General features: G+C 42.4%; 1 protein-coding gene and 1 long non-coding RNA gene across 2 annotated transcripts in view; one reads left to right on the top strand and one right to left on the bottom strand.

The window, feature by feature from the left end:
* The window catches only part of NETO2 (neuropilin and tolloid like 2), an 88826-nt gene extending 71497 nt beyond the window's left edge, over positions 1-17329 (top strand). Inside the window, exons 5-9 of the mRNA XM_073605830.1 lie at positions 1810-1854; positions 1943-2070; positions 8879-9107; positions 11410-11523; positions 15712-17329. Of these exons, the coding sequence (XP_073461931.1) occupies positions 1810-1854; positions 1943-2070; positions 8879-9107; positions 11410-11523; positions 15712-16292 (1097 nt within the window). The 3' untranslated portion in view covers positions 16293-17329. The remainder of the gene's footprint in view (positions 1-1809; positions 1855-1942; positions 2071-8878; positions 9108-11409; positions 11524-15711) is intronic.
* On the bottom strand, positions 4228-5612 carry LOC141111787 (uncharacterized). Its single transcript, XR_012236476.1, has 3 exons — positions 5402-5612; positions 4898-5092; positions 4228-4783 (listed from the first exon to the last, which is right to left on the bottom strand). It is a non-coding gene; the product is annotated as an uncharacterized lncRNA (long non-coding RNA).
* Positions 17330-19691: the final 2362 nt, after the last annotated feature.

Raw genomic sequence — 19691 nt, 5'->3', positions numbered from 1 at the left:
TGTTGGTGGTCAGTGGTAAGAATACCCCCCTTAGAGTGGTGGTCCAAATTCCACAGCTAAGAGCATCACTGGTGTCATGCCACTGGCTCTGCTAAGTAATTGTTGGCCCCAGAACAAGGCAAGCACCATCAGATAGAAGGTTAATCAACCACAGCTCAATGAGCCTGTACCAACCTCTGAATGAATGCTAGGATACCATGAAACCCTAGTAGAAAATGGCTGTCCTAGAGAATCGCTTAATTGCAGCACCTTCCCCTTTGGTTTCTTATACAATATACAGTATTTGTTTGGAGCTTCTGAAGAAATGTAGAAAACTAAGTTTTAAACTTGCTCATTCTCATTTCACTGCACACTGTGAGCTTCTTGCTGTGTACACTGGATTCCAGTTATTTCAATTATGGAGGACCAACTACACATGTGGCATTACCTAGGGTGGTCTGCCTGAAAATGCAGTCTGCTGAGGAATGCATGTCCGCTTCCCCACACATCCACCCATCAAGGCATTTTAATATTTGCTAATGTAGCACCCTGGTGTTTAGACAGGGTTGCTAACAAATTTAGTTTGCCAGGTAGTAATTGTCCCAGGGTTGCCAACCGCCAGTAAATTTACTGATAGTTTGTAAAAATCAGTGATTTTTTGTACAACTGCCAGTAAATATCAGGGGCTAATAATTTCATGCTGTGTTGACGTTTTTAAGTGTAAATCAAGCAAATTACTTTGTTATAGGTATTGCCAGTGTTTCCATATAATGTCTATACTGTTCAAATATTCACTGTGTTAGTTTTCAATAGGAGTTCTGTAATTTCTCAGGTTACCAGTAAAAAATGTGCTCCGCCAGTAAATTTTCCATGTTTTGTCAGTAAAAAAATGCTGTGGGAGGTTGGCAACCTTGATCCTGGTTGATTGATAGAAGATCCACTGATTCCTCCCTAAATTCTTGATTTGCTGCACCTTTTCTCTTCTGTCACTAGGTGGCACTGTGGCTGGTGACATTAGATTGACAGGGGCTTAGCAAGGTCAGATCATGAATGGATGGGGGGGGTGTCTCAGCCAATTGGTGGGGGTTTCTTTAGTCCCTTGGCCTGCTGGGAGAGCCTATTTACTTGGGTGGAGTCAGGTGATTAGGGTTCTGTGCCACCTGGATGGCTGTCTGGGTGGACGTGTGTTATGTCGCCCCGGGCTGCTAGGCTGGAAGCCTGAGGCCTATCCCGGGGATAGCTGGCTGCTAGGCTGCCTGAGGCCTAATAGAAGTCTCGGAGTCTGCTAATTTTCATTGCATCTACTCAAGGGTGTCCTGGCCCTAACCCTCTCTCCCACAGTTCTGTTAGGAGACAATGAATCCCTTGTTTGCATTCAAAAAGTGACTTGTTCCCATCATTCCCTCTTGCATCACACCCACCATGCCGGGTAACCCACTCTACAAGGAAGGGTGTCAGCTCTCCCTAACCCCTGAGGTCACCATTAGGCCTCTGGGACCACGGGACCTGGCTACACTAAATTATTCCCAAGAGCCAGCCCACTGCTTGCATCAGTTAATAAAGACTCTTGGGGGGGGGGGGGGGGTACCTTGGTCTTGATGTTTCAGGAGGCTATGTACAGCATCCTGCCAGCCCCTTCCACCAGCCATGACCTGCTTGCATTGCATAGAGCTATCCCCGAGTCTAAAAAGAGGTATGTAATAAAAGCATAAAGGATTAAAGTAACAATGTTATTGGCATATTAATGATGGGGACGAGAGGTAAGGCACAGTATATTAGCTTTAAAGCAATAAATAAACAGAGCTTGCTAAAAATTTTATTTTCTTGCAGACCCGGACTTCAGCTATCTCGGAGGTATCCTAAGCCCAATACCAGGTCTGTATGAGTTTTTTCGGAAGCCTGATTTTCTGTTAATGAAAATCCTTTTGTTGTTCTGTTGACCGCCTTCCTTTGCTTTCTTCAGACTGCCAGTTCGAGTTATCAGGACCAGATGGAATTATCCGATCTAGCCAGGTGGAACAGGGGGATAAACTAAAGGCCGGTCAGGCTGTGGACTGCATATGGACTATAAAGGCAACACCGAAAGCTAAGGTGAGACTGTCGGGAAGGCTTGAGGATTTTAAAGAGATGTACTTTTAAACATTTCTTCAATGAATTTTGAGCAGTGTATGATCTGATTGTATAATCTATGCCTAGTTTTCTTCTTCTTCTTTTTTTTTTTTAATTCAACAAAGATTTTTATTGAAAATGCAGCAGCATACATTGCCAACAACAATACATGTCAATGTCATTTACGCCGGAAATACACCCGCCACTGATGTAAATTCCATAAAAATATTAAACGCAATAATACAGTACATTAACAGATACAACGTGCAAAAAAAAAAACATTTATTTTTGCAACATTCACAGAGACAATGCGCTGTCACCTCTCGAGTATTCTGTCATTATACCCTGCAGAGATGAATCAAGCTAGTCAGTATTGAGCCTAAGCAGCCTATCTGTGATCAAATCTACCGGTGCGAGTCCCGGAACATCCAACCACGGTGACCATATATACAAGAAAAAAAGAGAGGGGCAAGTGGGACTTTAAATGAAGCATGTCAATTGAAAGTATAATAATGAATACATGTGAGTAGGTAAAATTATTGGATTTAATTGATAGTCAAGTCCATGATTTTGATGCATACAGTACCAATAAAGTAGTATAAATACAGACATAATCGCATGAATTGATATAAACGCATATTTAGCAGTAACAATCAAGGAAACTCAGTAGTGTAAACAAATCAATGGACATACATATATGCAATTCATAACAGAAGTACATGAATTAAAATCGCCAATCAAAATCACAAAATCGCATGAAATGAGAAAACTCAATAAAAAATTGATAAATGTCAGGGATATGATTTAGGCTTGATAGGGCATCCTTAGTTTGCGAACCCGACGCGTTTCTTGGCTTCTTGCCAGTCATCAGGGGTGGGATGCATAATTTAACTGAGGAAAACAAAAGAATATCATAAATATTGATACATGTGGAACCTCCGGCCAATAGAGAAAATCGTATCAGAAATGTCCAAATTGTCTACTTTGAACGGAAAAGCTACTTACAAAAATAGCCCAAAAGTCAAGAGGGGTCACCAGCAATGGGATCTGTTAGGGTGTGAGATATAACCGTCTCAACCGGGGTTGAGGCAGGGCACCGACCATCCTTCCAAAGTAATTGGAGGGTGGGCCAGGAGAGACCACAGCCGACTGATTCCTGAGCCCTCAGTATATTGGTCAATGAGTTGTAAATGGGAAAATCTGCAGAAAATTGAAAAAAATATGGTGTGTCAAGGGAAGTAAAACTGGAGTAGAAAGTGTTGGATGAATGAAATGACTGAAAGAAATATGTGCTTGGTGCATATAAAAAAAGTAAATGTGTAAAAAAATAGGGTAATAAGGGGAAATGAAATGGATGCATGAAAGTGCACATGAAAAAGGATAGGTAAAGAAACCCATAAGGAATGTGTGAAGATAGAGGATGTCCTGCACTGGGTAAATAGGTGAGAGGATGGGAATATGTGTACTGTAAGCAGAAAAAAAGATGTAAAAAATATATATATTAATTACCCATGTGTTGAATAGTGGCTGCTTAACAGAGCGGTCCTTTCCCAGTGAAGCACAGTGAGGGAGTGAACCGTCAGTCTGTCGGTCCCAGCTGATATACTCTGGCCCTGGGCGGGTCCCTGCCAGCGTCATGCATGACGTCATTGGTAGCTGAGAGATGAGAGAGCAATCACAGCTGAGAGTAACTCAGTGGATGTCTACTCATCACAGCTGTAGGCGTCAGATGGAGAAAAAACAAAACCCGGCTCACACCTTGCGGCGTCAATTGATGCCACTTGGGGGGCCATTTTGTGCATGGCGCCGATGCGTTGAGATCGGGCCCCAACCGCCCCGGAATGCATGAGGGGAGGTGGGGAGGGAGCTGAACGCATCGCAACCCCGGACAAAGAGACTGCAAAATATCAAAACACTTCAGCCCATGTGCTGGATTTAAATCAATAAGTGGATTCCAGGGAATAAAAACCCTGGAGTTGGTACAAAATAGTTCTCAATAGACTCAAGGGAACACATGTAAAAATATGTTATGTAGTCACAGACTGTTACTCTGTTGGAAAATAAGTAACAGATTTGGGATAAAGATACAAAAAAATATATTTAAACTAAGGATAACAAAAATAATGATAGTGCGATTTGGTCACCGAGGGAGCGGGTGTCTTCCACCCAAATATATATATATATAGACAAAAGAAAGTGACCAGTCGCATGAACTAAATGTCAATGGCATGCTTCCATCCCGGGTTCATGTATACAAGAAAAAAAGAGAGGGGCAAGTGGGACTTTAAATGAAGCATGTCAATTGAAAGTATAATAATGAATACATGTGAGTAGGTAAAATTATTGGATTTAATTGATAGTCAAGTCCATGATTTTGATGCATACAGTACCAATAAAGTAGTATAAATACAGACATAATCGCATGAATTGATATAAACGCATATTTAGCAGTAACAATCAAGGAAACTCAGTAGTGTAAACAAATCAATGGACATACATATATGCAATTCATAACAGAAGTACATGAATTAAAATCGCCAATCAAAATCACAAAATCGCATGAAATGAGAAAACTCAATAAAAAATTGATAAATGTCAGGGATATGATTTAGGCTTGATAGGGCATCCTTAGTTTGCGAACCCGACGCGTTTCTTGGCTTCTTGCCAGTCATCAGGGGTGGGATGCATAATTTAACTGAGGAAAACAAAAGAATATCATAAATATTGATACATGTGGAACCTCCGGCCAATAGAGAAAATCGTATCAGAAATGTCCAAATTGTCTACTTTGAACGGAAAAGCTACTTACAAAAATAGCCCAAAAGTCAAGAGGGGTCACCAGCAATGGGATCTGTTAGGGTGTGAGATATAACCGTCTCAACCGGGGTTGAGGCAGGGCACCGACCATCCTTCCAAAGTAATTGGAGGGTGGGCCAGGAGAGACCACAGCCGACTGATTCCTGAGCCCTCAGTATATTGGTCAATGAGTTGTAAATGGGAAAATCTGCAGAAAATTGAAAAAAATATGGTGTGTCAAGGGAAGTAAAACTGGAGTAGAAAGTGTTGGATGAATGAAATGACTGAAAGAAATATGTGCTTGGTGCATATAAAAAAAGTAAATGTGTAAAAAAATAGGGTAATAAGGGGAAATGAAATGGATGCATGAAAGTGCACATGAAAAAGGATAGGTAAAGAAACCCATAAGGAATGTGTGAAGATAGAGGATGTCCTGCACTGGGTAAATAGGTGAGAGGATGGGAATATGTGTACTGTAAGCAGAAAAAAAGATGTAAAAAATATATATATTAATTACCCATGTGTTGAATAGTGGCTGCTTAACAGAGCGGTCCTTTCCCAGTGAAGCACAGTGAGGGAGTGAACCGTCAGTCTGTCGGTCCCAGCTGATATACTCTGGCCCTGGGCGGGTCCCTGCCAGCGTCATGCATGACGTCATTGGTAGCTGAGAGATGAGAGAGCAATCACAGCTGAGAGTAACTCAGTGGATGTCTACTCATCACAGCTGTAGGCGTGACCATATGTGACCATAACCTCTAAAATTTATGTACATTACCCCTATGTTGGAAGATAAGCTTTTCCATTCTTAACAGCTCACCTATATTTCTAACCCATTCCCTCACAGTAGGAGGGGTCCTTCGACTTCCAATGTACCATTAACCACTTTTGTGCCTGGAACAAGGCTCGAAGTATAGCCCCCTGGGGGTGCCTTTCCCAGTCGTACTCTTCCAGTATACCCAATAAACAGGTCTTTGGGTCTGGGAAAGAGACACCTGAAACACTGGATTGAACCTATTCACCACCCCCGTCCAGTAGGAATGCAGTTTCGGGCAGCGCCAAAAAAGGTGAATTAGGTCACCATGGTCCCGCTTACTCCTCGAAGAGCCATGTTTTCTGCATCACTCCATACGGGTTACATGAACCAAATGGTCCTTTATGGGTCATGGACCTTTACAATGTTGCCTTCCCCAAAATTATACTAATCCCTTTTCATTAAGGGCCACCCACGATATTGTATGGTTTTATGAATAAACAAATATCAGAAAAACTATGTATTACACGTTACGTAACCATGTCTTCCTCAGAGGACGCCCTCTGAGGAAGACGTGATTACAAAATGCGTTAGGGCGTGTCTACGCAGCTCCCCTGTCTGCCAGTCCCAGTTTGTGCCATCCCGGGTCTCATCGTGCTCAGCAACACCAGGAAGCCGTGAGAATGACATGTAATGCACAGTGCAGACTCAACATTGATATCGCTGTTTTGAACTGACTTTCTTGTAAGCATAATTTCATTGGTTGTGGGTATGTTCCCAAATAAAATGGTGTTATGCTATGTGAATTCCCTCTTTCTTTGCGTGTAACATTTGGTGAGCTACCTACAGAAATTACCGTGAAATATATAAAAGCAGGATCCTTTTCCATACCACAAGGAGAGACCAGGTTTAATCCATTGCTGTCTTATGAAGGACTTTATCATCAGAATAGCAGTTTACCCAGTTGTGCCTGGAGATAATAAGGCTGTTTTTTAACCTGTCTGTGGAAACTGCAGGGCTTTTTTTATCAGAGAATAGGTGCAGGAACTCAACCATGCCCGCCACAAACACATACCTGCCAAATGGCATCAAGCAGTGCATACAACCCCCTCCTCCACTGCCCTCATCTTCTCCCCCCTCCTTAAAACCTCCACCATCTGTCATATTTCCTACCTTTGTTGCAATATTAAGCTGAAGCACCTATCCGGCTGTAGTACCTCCCAGCATACTATACTATACTACAGTCACTTGCAAAGGAGATCATGCAGTAGGAGCATCAACTACTGGTCCCCAGGGGAAAAAATGGAGACCACAGAGGGTGCAGCCTACCACGCACCCTCTCCTGCCCATGACTGCACTGAACCCTGGGCACCTGTTCTGTATCTCCCTTGTCCTGGTCTGGCACTCAGTGGGATCTGTGCAGGAGATCTGACCTGTGGGAGCTACTGGGGGATAAGCTATCACTTGTAAATGCAGAAGCTGGATTTCAGTGTTACCAAGTGATAGTGGTGAGCAGGGAGCAGAAGACCTGAGCCAGAGGTGGTGGAACTGAGTTCCCCCTAGTTCCTGCTTAAAAAAATCCCTGGGTAAGTGCATTACCAACAGGGATCACTGTGAGCACGAGGCTTCTTTCCGGTGATGGTATATAGGCTTTGAGGCTTCCCTACGATTCTGAGGGGTCACGGAGCACTACATCTACCCTACGGACTTTTGTTTGGGACTCTGTGACACATGAATTATTATCCATGTGTGGTTTATATTCAATTGCACTAATACTCTTAGTTATTTTTTTCTAGCGCTGTCAATGCTGTGATAATTTTATCGTTGCATCTTTATTAATTGTTTTATGAATGTTGTATCTTTTGTTTCTCTTTGGGTTTGTTCAGGATTTAATTTTGAAACTAGGATTTAAATACCATGAAATGTATGTTACACCTTTTAACAATCGCTACATCACAGCATGCATTCATACAAACCAGAGGTTACATTTTATTTATTCACTACCAGACTTTTTTTTTTTTTTTTTGTTAAAGGAAAACATCTTTTATTACACACGATAATACATACCTAAAACATACCCACATTTTTCCAAAGCCAAGGATCACTTGAAAAAAAAAAGCCAGTAATGCAGATGAAATGTTGGAATTGTATCTCAGCCACAAGCATGTACCCCAATCTGGAACTTATAGAACTAAAAGTTATTTCCAAAGCGCAGTGTTTACAGCAAAGCAACAGCAGCTTAATTGCTTTGTCCAGCATTTGTTGCACAGTCTTTGTGACTTGACATCTAAATCCAACATTTTCAGGAAAGCTACTGCAGCTTAACTGCTTGATCCAGTGCTTATACAACTATCGTGACTTGACTTCTTGATCCAGCCCTTATTATACAACTATTGTGAGTTGAGTGCTATATCCAGCCCCTTATTATACAACTATCGTGACTGGACTGCTTATCCTAGCCCATATTGTACAACTATTGTGACTTGACTGCTTGATCCAGCCCCATTGTACAACAATCATGACTTGACTGCTTGATCCAGCCCATATTATACAACAATCATGACATGACTGCTTGCCCCAGCCCTTAATGTACAACTATTTTGACTCTAATGCTTGATCCAGCACTTATTATACAACTATCTTGACTTGACAACTTGATCCAGCCCTAGTTATACAACTATTGGAACATGACTGCTTGATCCAGCACTTTTTATGCAACTTATGTGACTTGACCGCTTGATTCAGAGCTTATTATACAACTACTGTGATTGGCTACTTGATACAGCGCTTATCATACGGCAATTGTAGCTTGGCTGCTCTCTGTTACATTGTCATTGCAGAACCAAGCTTACCTAGCAAAAAGAGAAACCCATGGAGGCACAGGGAGGGTTTGTAACTTTCACTTACCAACTTGACCTATTCAAAAAAAAAATTGTCTTGCATACTCCCAAGAGTGGGATCTCTCTGCCATAATGTCCACCTGGGAGTTTTTTGGATGTCCCTGTTCAATGTGTGTTCCTACTCTTCCTGTTAAATTCTCCATAGTATAAAATAAATAGAAAATTCAGTAGAGATGGTGGGAACACCTCATGATAGGCACAGCAGGTAAGCAGACCCAGGAATTTACTGACTTCTCACCAATAGAAAAAAATGTCAGGTTGGTTCAACTCTCCAACGCCTACCAAATACTGAAATATTAGTTTTGTGGTGGACTGACCCTTTACTGATAATCTTTTCCTCCAGATTTATTTGCGATTTTTGGACTACCAAATGGAACATTCCAATGAGTGCAAGCGCAACTTTGTGGCGGTCTATGATGGAAGCAGCTCTATAGAGAACCTCAAAGCCAAATTCTGTAGCACTGTGGCCAATGACGTCATGCTGCAGACAGGAACGGGGGTGGTCCGAATGTGGGCAGATGAAGGTAGCCGACTCAGTAGATTCCGAATGCTCTTTACATCGTTTGTGGAACGTGAGTATGCTGGATATAATGTTACTCATACTGCATTGCCTTATGGTGGAATTGTGGCACCTCTGATTACATACGCTATAAGTTCAAAAGCATGTGGTCACTCAAAAATTAGTTTAAAGAGGAGCTCCAGTCTCCCCCCTAAAAAATTAAAAGTCAGCAGCTACAAATACCGTATCTGCTGACTTTTAATATAAGGACACTTACCTGTCCAGGGATCCAGCGCTGTCAGCACCCGAGATGATTCTTCAATCGGCTTTGGGTCAGAGCACCAGTATCTTAACCCAGAGCTCCACCCAAAAGGGGAAGTTACGCTTTATGGAATCCTCCCCCCCTCCTCTACATTACTTGGCATGTATTTTGGAAGGGGGGGGGGTGCAGGTACCTGGTTTTGACAGGTACCAGCTCCCTCTACCACTTAGAATGCCTAGGCAATCCGAGCAAAAGTTCTCCACCCCCCTTCCTCCCCGCAGTCTTCTGTGTCCATTTACAAAGAGAGGCTTGCTCATGCGCAGTGGGCAGCCGGCTGTAAAGCCAAAAGCCACACAGCCAGCTGGCCACAGTTAGGATGCCAGCGCCGGGAACCCAGGAACTAGCCTGGGTGAGCACGGCGCTGGATTTACGGACTGAAACTCCTCTTCAACTAAGGGAAACCGGCAGCTGGCTTCCCACTGCACATGTGCGACCCACGCTGCACTTTGTGAATGGCCCCGCAGTCTTCTAGGACCTGTGATGTGTCCCAGAAAGGGGGGGGGGGGGCAACTTCCCCTTGGATCACCACTGGGGGGGGGTGCAAATAAGCGGAATTTCCCCTTTTTGGGTGAAGTTCCACTTTAAGTGTTTCAGTTGAAGGGTGCAGTTGATGTTACAGCATACATGGCATTTTGGAAAATTGTGCAAATCCAGTCTTGTGAGATCACTTTGGGGAAGGCTCTTTTTTGCTCCAGCATGACTGTTCTCCTGTGTACAAAGCCAGCTCCATAAAGATATAAGCTCCCTAAAGATTTGGGGGAACCAGAGCGGCCTACACAGAGCCCTGACCTCAACTCAAATAAACACCTTTGGAATTAATTGGAACACCAATTGCAAGTCAGGTCTTCTCACCGTACATCAGTATCTGACCTTAGCTCCACAATCTTTTGGAAAGCCTTCCCAGGAGAGTGAAGGCTGTTATAGCTGCAAAGGGCGGAGGGCAGCTCCATATTAATGCCCGTGGTTTTAGAATTAGATGTCCAGTCAGCTCATATAGGTGTGATGGTTGGGTGTACACCAGCTTTAGGTCATATAGTGTGCTTTATGGTTATAGGAAGAGGTGCAGGTCAGTATTGTTAAGATTTCAGGAAGCGTTAGTGTAAGGACTAGTGTTAGGAGTTATAGGGAGGGTTTCTGTTGGGATTATGGGGTTTACTAGTAACTATTAGGACTAAAGTAAACAGGGGCCATGGGGAGGAACCAAAAAGCAAAGAAGTCAACACAGGCATCTGACACACCAGGAGCCTTTTGATTTTCATTTTTTTCAGTGACCTCTCCCTAAAGCCATAGGTGAGATTCTGTTGGATATTGGCAGTATACCGGGTAGTGGATATTACCTTAAACTCCAGGCAGACAGCTCAAAACAGATTTGAAAAACAAAGATGTGAACCGTTTTGTTTGCCAAAAATGTGTCATTCTATGCAGCCACGCCAAAGGATTAGGGGTGCCGTTCCTGTCCAAATCTGGTGACTCCCTCTGAGGGTACAGGCTAGGGGAGAACCCATCTAGGCTTAATGAATGCAATATGTAGGAGGAACACCCCAGGTGCTGCACACCAACAAAACCAAAGAGTCCTTATAGTAAAAGCAGTCTCAGCCCAGGCTCCATCCAGAGCATGCACCGAAGCATTTCACCCCACCCACAGGGATTAGTCATGGAGGGGCAAAACACATCGGGTTTGGCCTGGACAGAGCTTGTGCTGAGGCTTCTTTTACTATAGAGACGGTTGGGCTTTGTTGGTGTGCAGAACCTGGGGTGTTCCTCCTTCATATTGCATTGTATACAGCCAGTTTTGTAAATCAGATAGCACAGCCTGGTTCTGGACCTTCACTTAGAGAGATAAACAGAGCAGTGGAAGAATGCAGGAAAGGTGGGGGGGGACTATTAAGAGAACCCGCCACTTTGCTCTCAATGGTCAAAATGACTTATTCTGTATAACAGCATGGAGATATTCAAGCACAGCAAATGTTTTGATGTTGGCATGCCGGTGAGTAACGTTTGGAAAGTGCTGTATTATATTGTACTTGAGTGTTTTTTGTTTTTTTTTTCCTAGCTCCGTGTGGGGAAAACACCTTCTTCTGTCACAGTAACATGTGCATTAACAACTCCCTGGTCTGTAACGGCATACAGAACTGTGCCTACCCCTGGGATGAAAACCACTGCAGAGGTGAGAGCCATGGATTTTATGCTCGAATGTATAGTCAAGGATGTCCCGGTGGGGAAGTTTCCCTTCATTTCATGTCCAGGGGATACAATAAGTAGTGAGAGAAATTTTCTGCACGCTGATCAGAATTGGTGACACCGAAACTGGTGTTCCCTTGGCGTCTTGGTGACAATGGTCATCAAGGACAAATAGATCCCCAGAAGGAGAACCTGATAATAAAGTCCAAAATTCTCAGGGTAAAGGAAGTATTTTCTTAAACACTAAACACAGTCATTTCAAAAAAGTCCCACCATTGTCACCATGCAGATGGCTACTGCTAGTACTTTAAAATAACATGTACACGAACATTACATTAATTTATTATAGGTATAAATGATAATAAAATCCAAAAATTCTCAGGTTGAAAGAAGTGTTTTCCTAAAAACCGGTATTTCAGAAAGTCCCACCATTGTTACCATGCAGACGACTATCAATGTCCAGTCCATCATATCGTCACTCCTTTACATCAGTAATTGGCTGGCCTAGGAACCACTAGAGAGGCTGCAGAGGCAATCACTCCATAAAACACACCTTTTTCATGTACATCCCACTGTCAGTGATCATTACCCAGGAAAGTGACCACTCCAATCCTCCCACTGAGCACCACAATTTGTGAGAAGATGCTGCTGCACTTTATAGACAAGAATATCCTAGTGGGGAAATTTCCCTTCATTTCTTGTCTAAGAGATTCAACAGCAAGTAAGAGAACATTTCTGCAAACTGATTTGAATGTCCCTCTTAGACAGGTGTCACCAAAACAGGTGTTCCCCAGGTGTCTCAGCGACAATGGTCACCAGGACAAATAGAGAAGGTGATTCATAAAAACGTGCCACTCTCTATCCAAAAAAAAAAGCAGAGATTTTGCCTTTAGATACACTTTAGTGACTTTAGAGAGACTCCCACCAACCAGCTGGATAAGCAAACAAGCAGGTCACCCTGGTGGATGACGTGGGCTCACCTGAAGTGCGGGGTCTAAGTACTAACCATCATTCACCAGAGCTCCTGATGGTAGAGATGGGTTTTGCTGCGTGTTAGTACCAGGTCGTGGTCCTCAGGATCACCCCCCCAGGAAGGGAGCAAAGCGGGTCCAGTAGCAGATATAGCAGGTAGGTATCAGGCAGGAGTGTAGTCAGTAAGCAAACTAAAGATCGGTAACAAGTGTTTGCAGGGGGGGATCAAGCTGAAGCGTAGTGGAGGAACAAGCCAAAGGTCAGTAACGACTGGCAGCAAAGATGCTCCTGATGGTGGAGATGGGTTTTGCTGCGTGATAGTACCAGGTCATGGTCCTCAGGAATGCCCCCCTCCCCCCAGGAGGGAAGCAAGCCAGGGTCCAGTAGCAGATATAGCAGGTACGTATCAGGCAGGAGTGTAGTCAGTAAGCAAACTAAAGATTGGTAACAAGTGTTTGCAGGGGGGGATCAAGCAGAAGCGCAGTGGAGGAACAAGCCAAAGGTCAGTAACGAGTGGCAGCAAAGATACGAAGGGCAGCAGGAGTGACAAGAGCAAGATATTGGCTGGGGAGAGCACAATAATCTGGCAAACAAGAAGTGCAGAGACATAGCTTAAATCTGGAAGTCCTTGCGAGGGATAAAGAGTCCAAGGTTCCATGAGAAACAAGACATAAGGCAAGGTTGTCTAAGCAGTCAGGCAAGGAGTTATCTTAGGTGGCTCAGCGAGAAGAGTTACTGCCAAACACAGTAGATGTCCCAAGTTCAGGTTCAGGTCCAGGCCCTGATACAGAGGAGGAACGAGTACTCTCCCTTCACTCTTTGCATAGACAGGATATTTAGGTTTGCACAGGACACTGGTTCACCAGCTGAAGGTCTTTTATCTGAAATGCATCAGCAACTTTATACCTGATATTGTCATAAAATGTATTTGGATCCTGCAAGAGCGCGTTGGAAATTTTTACTCAGTAGAGCTTTGGCTATACTTCTTTAACTCCTGTTCTGGTTTGACACAGATAGCCTCTTTTACACCTCTTGTGAACCAACTGTCCTATCTGTCCAGAATGCTGGGGTATGTTACTCAAGTGGAACAAGGAAGCCACTTGGTGAAATGTCTTCAGTTATATACACTAAGTTCAGTGTGACTAGCTGCAAACAAGGACTGCTAATGAAATTGGAGCCTTTAAATCCAAAATCTAACCTGGGCCACACTGGAAGAAGAATTGTCTTGGACAGCACATAAAATACACTAACAATAAGGAAAGTTAATGATCATAAATATAGATAATGTACCTATCTAAGTGATAAGACTTCATTTTTTTGTAATATTTTTTATTAAAGTAAAAGAGGACAACATAAAACGAATGCAATACTTGACACTGTTTTTGATAAACAAAAGCATCAATCTCTGATTGGATGGATGGATGGAGTAGCAATTCTTCAATGAATTCTCAAGGTGCTCATCAGATATTTTGTTTCTAATTTTGCCCTTTGTGTGCTTCATCCTTGAAAACAGTTGCTCACAAATATAGGTGCTGCCGAAAACTGATGACTTGAATAAGAGTGGGAGATTTTTCTTTGGGAAGATAAAAACTTATATAAGTCCCGTAAAGAGGCACTGTGGAATTTTTCTTCGGGTGCATGTGTTCGCTAAATGTAAATGCATTTTTACGAAAAAGGAGAAAAAAAAAAAAAAAAATCAACATTTTAACCACTTCAGCCCCGGAAGATTTTTCCCCCTTAATGACCAGGCCAATTTTTGGGACACGGCACTGCGTCACTTTAACTGACAATTGCGCGGTCGTGCGACACTGTACCTAAATAAAATTGACGTCCTATTTTTCCCACAAATTTCTTTTGGTGGTATTTGATCATCTCTGCGGTTTTTATTTTTATTGTTAAACAAGTGACAATTTTGAAAAACAATATTTTTTTTAACTTTTTGCTATAATACATATCCAAAAAAAAAGTCTAAAAAAATAAATTTGTTCATGAGTTTAGGCCGATATGTATTGTTCTACATATTGTGGGTAAAAAAAATCGCAATAGGCGTATATTGATTGGTTTGCGCAAAAGTTATAGCAACTTCAAAATAGGGGATATTATTATTTTTTTTTTTTACTAGTAATGGCGGCGATCTGCGATTTTTAGCAGGACTGTGACATTGCGACGGACTAGTCGGACACTTTTGACACTTTTTTGGGACCGTTGACACTTATGCAGCGATCAGTGCTATAAATAGCCACTGATTACTGTATAAATGACACTGGCAGGGAAGGGGTTAACAATAGGAGCGATCAAGGGGTTAAGTGTGTTCCCTCAGCATGTTCTAACTGTAGGGGGGGGCTACCAGGGACATGACAGAGATCAATGGGAACAGTAGAACTCTGACAAGTCCCCTGTCAGAACGAGGAATCGCCTTATTTACAAAGGCAGTTCCCCGTTCTGTCTGTGTAATAGGCGATTGCAGGCCGCCGGCAGACTATCGCGTCTGCGCAAACCAACGCACAGCTACGGCGATTTGCGCAGGAGAGCCGACCTGCCACAGTACAATGATGGCGGCTTGTCGGCTAGTGGTTAAAGAGGAACTGCAGTCCACTCACATAATTTGTAATAAAAACATCTTTGCCATTCTGAAGCTGCCCTCCAACCACATTGCATATTATTTTATATATACTGTGATTCTGTACTTGCCAAATATGCTGCAGAAATCTCCCCCCACTGAGTCTGGCTGCAGCCATTTTAACTGTGGGCAGCTGAAGCTGCTGCCTGTTCACTTCCTGGATTTACACAGAGGCACACCTGCAGCTCTCATTGGCCCTCTTATGACTCACCCCCCCCTCCCTTCCTGGCAAACTCTCAGGAGAGTGAGAGAGAGACCTGTGCATGATGTCATACACCTAGGCTTATGACCAGACAAGAAACAGGAAGTGGGCTGTATAAGGCATTTACTGGCAGAAAAAAAATGTTTAACTGTCCAAAGTTAAAACAACAACAAGAGCAGAAGATTTAATAGATGGGAAGTTCAAAAAAACGACTGAAGATCTGCTTTAAGTAAGTTTATGATTTTTTGTTGGGCTGCAGGTTGGACATCCCTGTTTTAGATCCCTTAAGGAATTTACATAAACATACATACAGCACATTAATGGGTAGACTTTGTGCATCCTTGTCTAAGTGCCTAATTATTTATATTTTTTGGTTGCAGAAAGAAAAGAAGCTGGACTGTTTGAGCAAATTACCAAGACCCATGGGACCATTATTGGGATAACCTCTGGAATTGTCTTGGTCCTTCTCATAATTTCCATTCTGGTCCAAGTCAAACAGCCCCGTAAAAAGATCATGGCCCGCAAGACCACGTTCAACAAAACCGGTTTCCAGGAGGTTTTTGACCCACCTCACTACGAGCTCTTCTCCCTCAGGGACAAAGAGATTTCCGCCGATTTAGCCGACTTGTCCGAAGAACTGGAGAACTACCAAAAAACGAGGCGCTCCTCCGCCACGTCTCGGTGTATTCACGATCATCACTGTGGTTCCCAAACGGCCACTCTGAAACACAGCAGGACCAACCTGAGCTCCATGGAACTTCCGTTTCGCAACGATTTCGCCCAGCCGCAGCCCATGAAAACGTTTAACAGTACCTTCAAGAAAAGCACGTACGCGTTTAAACAGTCCCACGACTGTGCCGACAAGGGCATCGAAGACCGGGTCATGGAGGAGATCCCTTGCGAAATTTACTCGCGAGGTCGAGAAGATTGCGCTCAGGGTTCAATATCGATTGACTTTTAACCTCTTCACAGAATTAAAAAAAAAAAAATGAAGGTTTCGTTAAATAAAAGTGATCTATTTTTGAGACAATCCTCAACAAAATTACAGATTTTTTTTTTCTAGAGACTTGGAAGTTGAGACTCAACTAGGTGTGAAGAATTGTAACATAAAGCTCTCTATTTTTCGAGCAGGGATCACGATACGTGAGCGTTTGCATGGCATCGATAATCTGTATTATTAGGATTCTATATAAACTGTACTCACTGGTTACAGAAGAAGACACACGGATTGAAGTCGTCATTATGAACTTTGTACTTTTTTTTTTTTTTGGTTTGGCCTTTTATGTTTTTACACTGAATAGAAATTTGTTTACCTTCCAACAAAAAATGTTCTAGGATTACTCATGGTGCTACAGTAGAGGGAAAGAAGTTAAAACACTGTCTTATATTTAGTTACTCATTGCCAAGAAACTCACAATCTACCCATCTTGTTTATTGTACTCAAACAAATTGGCCCATTTGGAGGTTGATGAGTGACCGATAACCGTCAAAGGAAAATTGGTTAAGACACTGGATTAAAATCAAATCAATATTTTTGAGGAACTGTACTGAACATGTATAAAAATGTATAAGAAACTTAACGTCGAGCTGCCACTCCTATGAAAGTAGACGTTTGTGTTCTGTATTGATATTCACATACGTCCCAAACTCTTAAAATTAGAAATTGGTAAATATTGGGCCCCATACCGTTCAGTCCAATCCTTGCCCTTAAATGTATGATACAGGTTAGGTTCACGTACAATCCCCAAAATAATGGTTGGCTGACAAAAGTGCATCCGCTGTCCAAAAGTGACAGGTTAAAGGGAAAATTTGAATAAATCTATATATATATTTTTTTTTTTTTTCAAGGTGGGGGGGAATATAAAGTCTTGTGAATTTTTTTTTTTTTTTTTTTTAAAGAATCATTTACAATTACATCTATTTACAAAAAAAAAACATATCATATGTGATTTGTACAAAAATAAAATAAAAAAAATAAAAACATTTATTTGACCACAACGCAAGTGCATTTTTTAAAATTCATTGAAAGACGAAAAATAAATAAATGAATACATTTTAAAAACTGTAAACTTATTTATATTTTAATTTGAAATGATATTATTTTTTTTTTAAGACAAAATGCAAGAAAATAATATAGCTTAGACCACGTGTGTCAAACACAAGGCCGTATCCAGCCCACCAGGCCATTTTTTGTGGCCCATGCACACACTTTCCTCTCGGCAGCTCTCACAGATCCCTGCCTGCCCTGCTCTCATGGCGGGAACAAGGAAAATGGAGATGTAGGTGCAGTGTGGGAGGGGGCATCACGTTGTAAGCTGCACTGTGATCTAAATCTGTGCCCAGGTGCACAGATGGCAACCAATGATCTCCTTGCAACTGGAGGAGCCACCTAAACTGCCAAGAGGTACTACAGCCAGACCGGGTAGGTGAGATGCGAGGAAACTTTGACTGTGGAGGGATATGTCTGCAGTGGTAGGAGATGGGGGGATGAAAGAGAACTGAACCCAGCGCACTCCTGAACTCTGCACTCTGGACATAGAACATCCCTGAAGTCTGTACATAGCACATTCCTGAACTCTGCACTCTGTACATAGCCCATCACTAAACACTGCACTCTGTACATAGCTCACTCGTGAACCCTGCACTCTGTACATAGCACACTTCTGAACTCTGCACTCTGTACATAGCGCATTCCTGAAGTCTGCATTCTGTACATAGCATACTCCTGAACTCTGCAATCTGTACATAGCACACTCCTGAACTCTGAACTCTGCGCATAGCGTACTCCTGAACTCTGCACTTTGTACATAGCACAATCCTGAACTCTCCACTCTGTACATAGCACACACCTGATCTCTGCACTCTTCAGGAGTGCGCTTTGTACAGAGTGCAGAGTTCAGGAGTGTGATATGTACAGAGTGCAGGGTTCAGGAGTGTTCTAAGTACACTCTGCACTCTGTACAAAGCGCACACCTGAATTCTGCACTCTGTACATAGCACATCCCTGAACTCAGCACTCTGTACAAAGCGCACTCCTGAACTCTGCAACCAGGACATAGAACATCCCTGAACTCTGCAACCTGGACATAGAACATCCCTGAACTCTGCACTCTGGACATAGCCCGCAACCTTGGCCAGATCTGTGCCTTGCCACAATTCTGTCTCTGAGCTCTCCAGGCAGTTCCTTTGACCTCATGATTCTCATTTGCTCTGACATGCACTGTGAGCTGTAAGGTCTTATATAGACAGGTGTGTCACTTTCCTAATCAAGTCCAATCAGTATAATCAAACACAGCTGGACTCAAATGAAGGTGTAGAACCATCTCAAGGATGATCAGAAGAAATGGACAACACCTGGATTAAATATATGAGTGTCACAGCAAAGGGTCTGAATACTTAGGACCATGTGATATTTCAATTTTTCTTTTTTAATAAATCTGCAAAAATGTCAACAATTCTGTGTTTTTCTGTCAATATGGGGTGCTGTGTGTACATTAATGAGGAAAAAAATGAACTTAAATGATTTTAGCAAATGGCTGCAATATAACAAAGAGTGAAAAATTTACGGGGGTCTGAATACTTTCCGTCCCCACTGTAGAACATCCCTGAATGCTGCACTCTGTACATAGAACATCCCTGAACTCTGCACTCTGTACATAGAACATCCCTGAACTCTGCACTCTGTACATAGGACATCCCTGAACTCACTTAAATAGACCGCATGAATAGTGTCACCACAGGGTGGCACTGTGGACACCAATACAACATACTGTGCCACGTCCTAACAAATCCAAGAAGAAGTTTTGGAACGAGAAAATGGACTTTTCAAGCACATATGTTTTATATCAATAAAATTCAAACTCATGAATGGTATTTTGATGTTATATTTCTCATTTATGTAGCCATCCATTTAAGCTCCTGAAGAAGCGCTTTCTGAGCATGAAACTGGTTGAGCAGAAACTACCTACTCTGGGCTGCAGCAGTCCCCGACTGATTTTTACTGTACAGAGTACCTATTGGTGTCGTTCACAATTATACTCAGGGCAGTAAGCAAGTCCTATGGGTGAAATCAGTACACTTTTGTGAATCAACTAATGGATATACAAATGTTGATATGACTTGATTTTAAATGTTGTTCAGCTTTTATATATCTGTCTAAATAAAGATGTACATATTTTGTTGATATAATACATATGTGCCAGAAAAGACCATTTTCTCTTAGCAAAACATCCCTGAACTCTGCATTCTGTACATAGCACATCTCTGAACTCCACACATAATGAACTCCTTGTCTTTGATGCCCCATTAAGATCCTCCCACTGTTTGGCTACACCCACTATTTGATTCGGTTAATGGGGGG

Source organism: Aquarana catesbeiana, linkage group LG11 (genome assembly GCF_042186555.1).
Source record: "Aquarana catesbeiana isolate 2022-GZ linkage group LG11, ASM4218655v1, whole genome shotgun sequence".
In the NCBI taxonomy this organism is placed as follows: Eukaryota; Metazoa; Chordata; class Amphibia; order Anura; family Ranidae; genus Aquarana; species Aquarana catesbeiana.
This window is presented reverse-complemented; position numbering and strand designations above follow the sequence as displayed.